Genomic DNA, 306 nt, shown 5'->3' on the forward strand with positions numbered 1-306 from the left:
CATCTCAAAAAAAAAAAGAAAGAAAGAAAAGAAAAAGAAATAGTACAAACGCTTATCAGCCTGAAGAACAGTCTTACCTCTTCAATATCCTGGTGAAGTCCATGTTCATTACAAACACCTGAATCAAGGAGTTAAGGCAGCAGGTCTGTCCAATGTTGTGTAAACCAACCAGGCCTATAAGAGGAAGAGAAAAAGATGCTGAGGCAAGGCCTAGGTTAAGAAGTTGACAAGGCTGGGCACCATGGCTCACACCTGTAATCCCAGCACTTCGGGAGGCCAAAGTGGGCGGATCACCTGAGGTCAGAA

At 44.1% G+C, this 306-nt stretch overlaps 1 protein-coding gene across 1 annotated transcript in view; it reads right to left on the minus strand.

The window, feature by feature from the left end:
* The window catches only part of USP18 (ubiquitin specific peptidase 18), a 48,334-nt gene that overhangs the window by 35,497 nt on the left and 12,531 nt on the right, over positions 1-306 (minus strand). Inside the window, exon 3 of the mRNA XM_011945644.1 lies at positions 78-174. Within this exon, the coding sequence (XP_011801034.1) occupies positions 78-174 (97 nt within the window). The remainder of the gene's footprint in view (positions 1-77; positions 175-306) is intronic.

Source organism: Colobus angolensis, unplaced genomic scaffold (genome assembly GCF_000951035.1).
Source record: "Colobus angolensis palliatus isolate OR3802 unplaced genomic scaffold, Cang.pa_1.0 Scaffold242, whole genome shotgun sequence".
NCBI classification, from domain to species: domain Eukaryota; kingdom Metazoa; phylum Chordata; class Mammalia; order Primates; family Cercopithecidae; genus Colobus; species Colobus angolensis.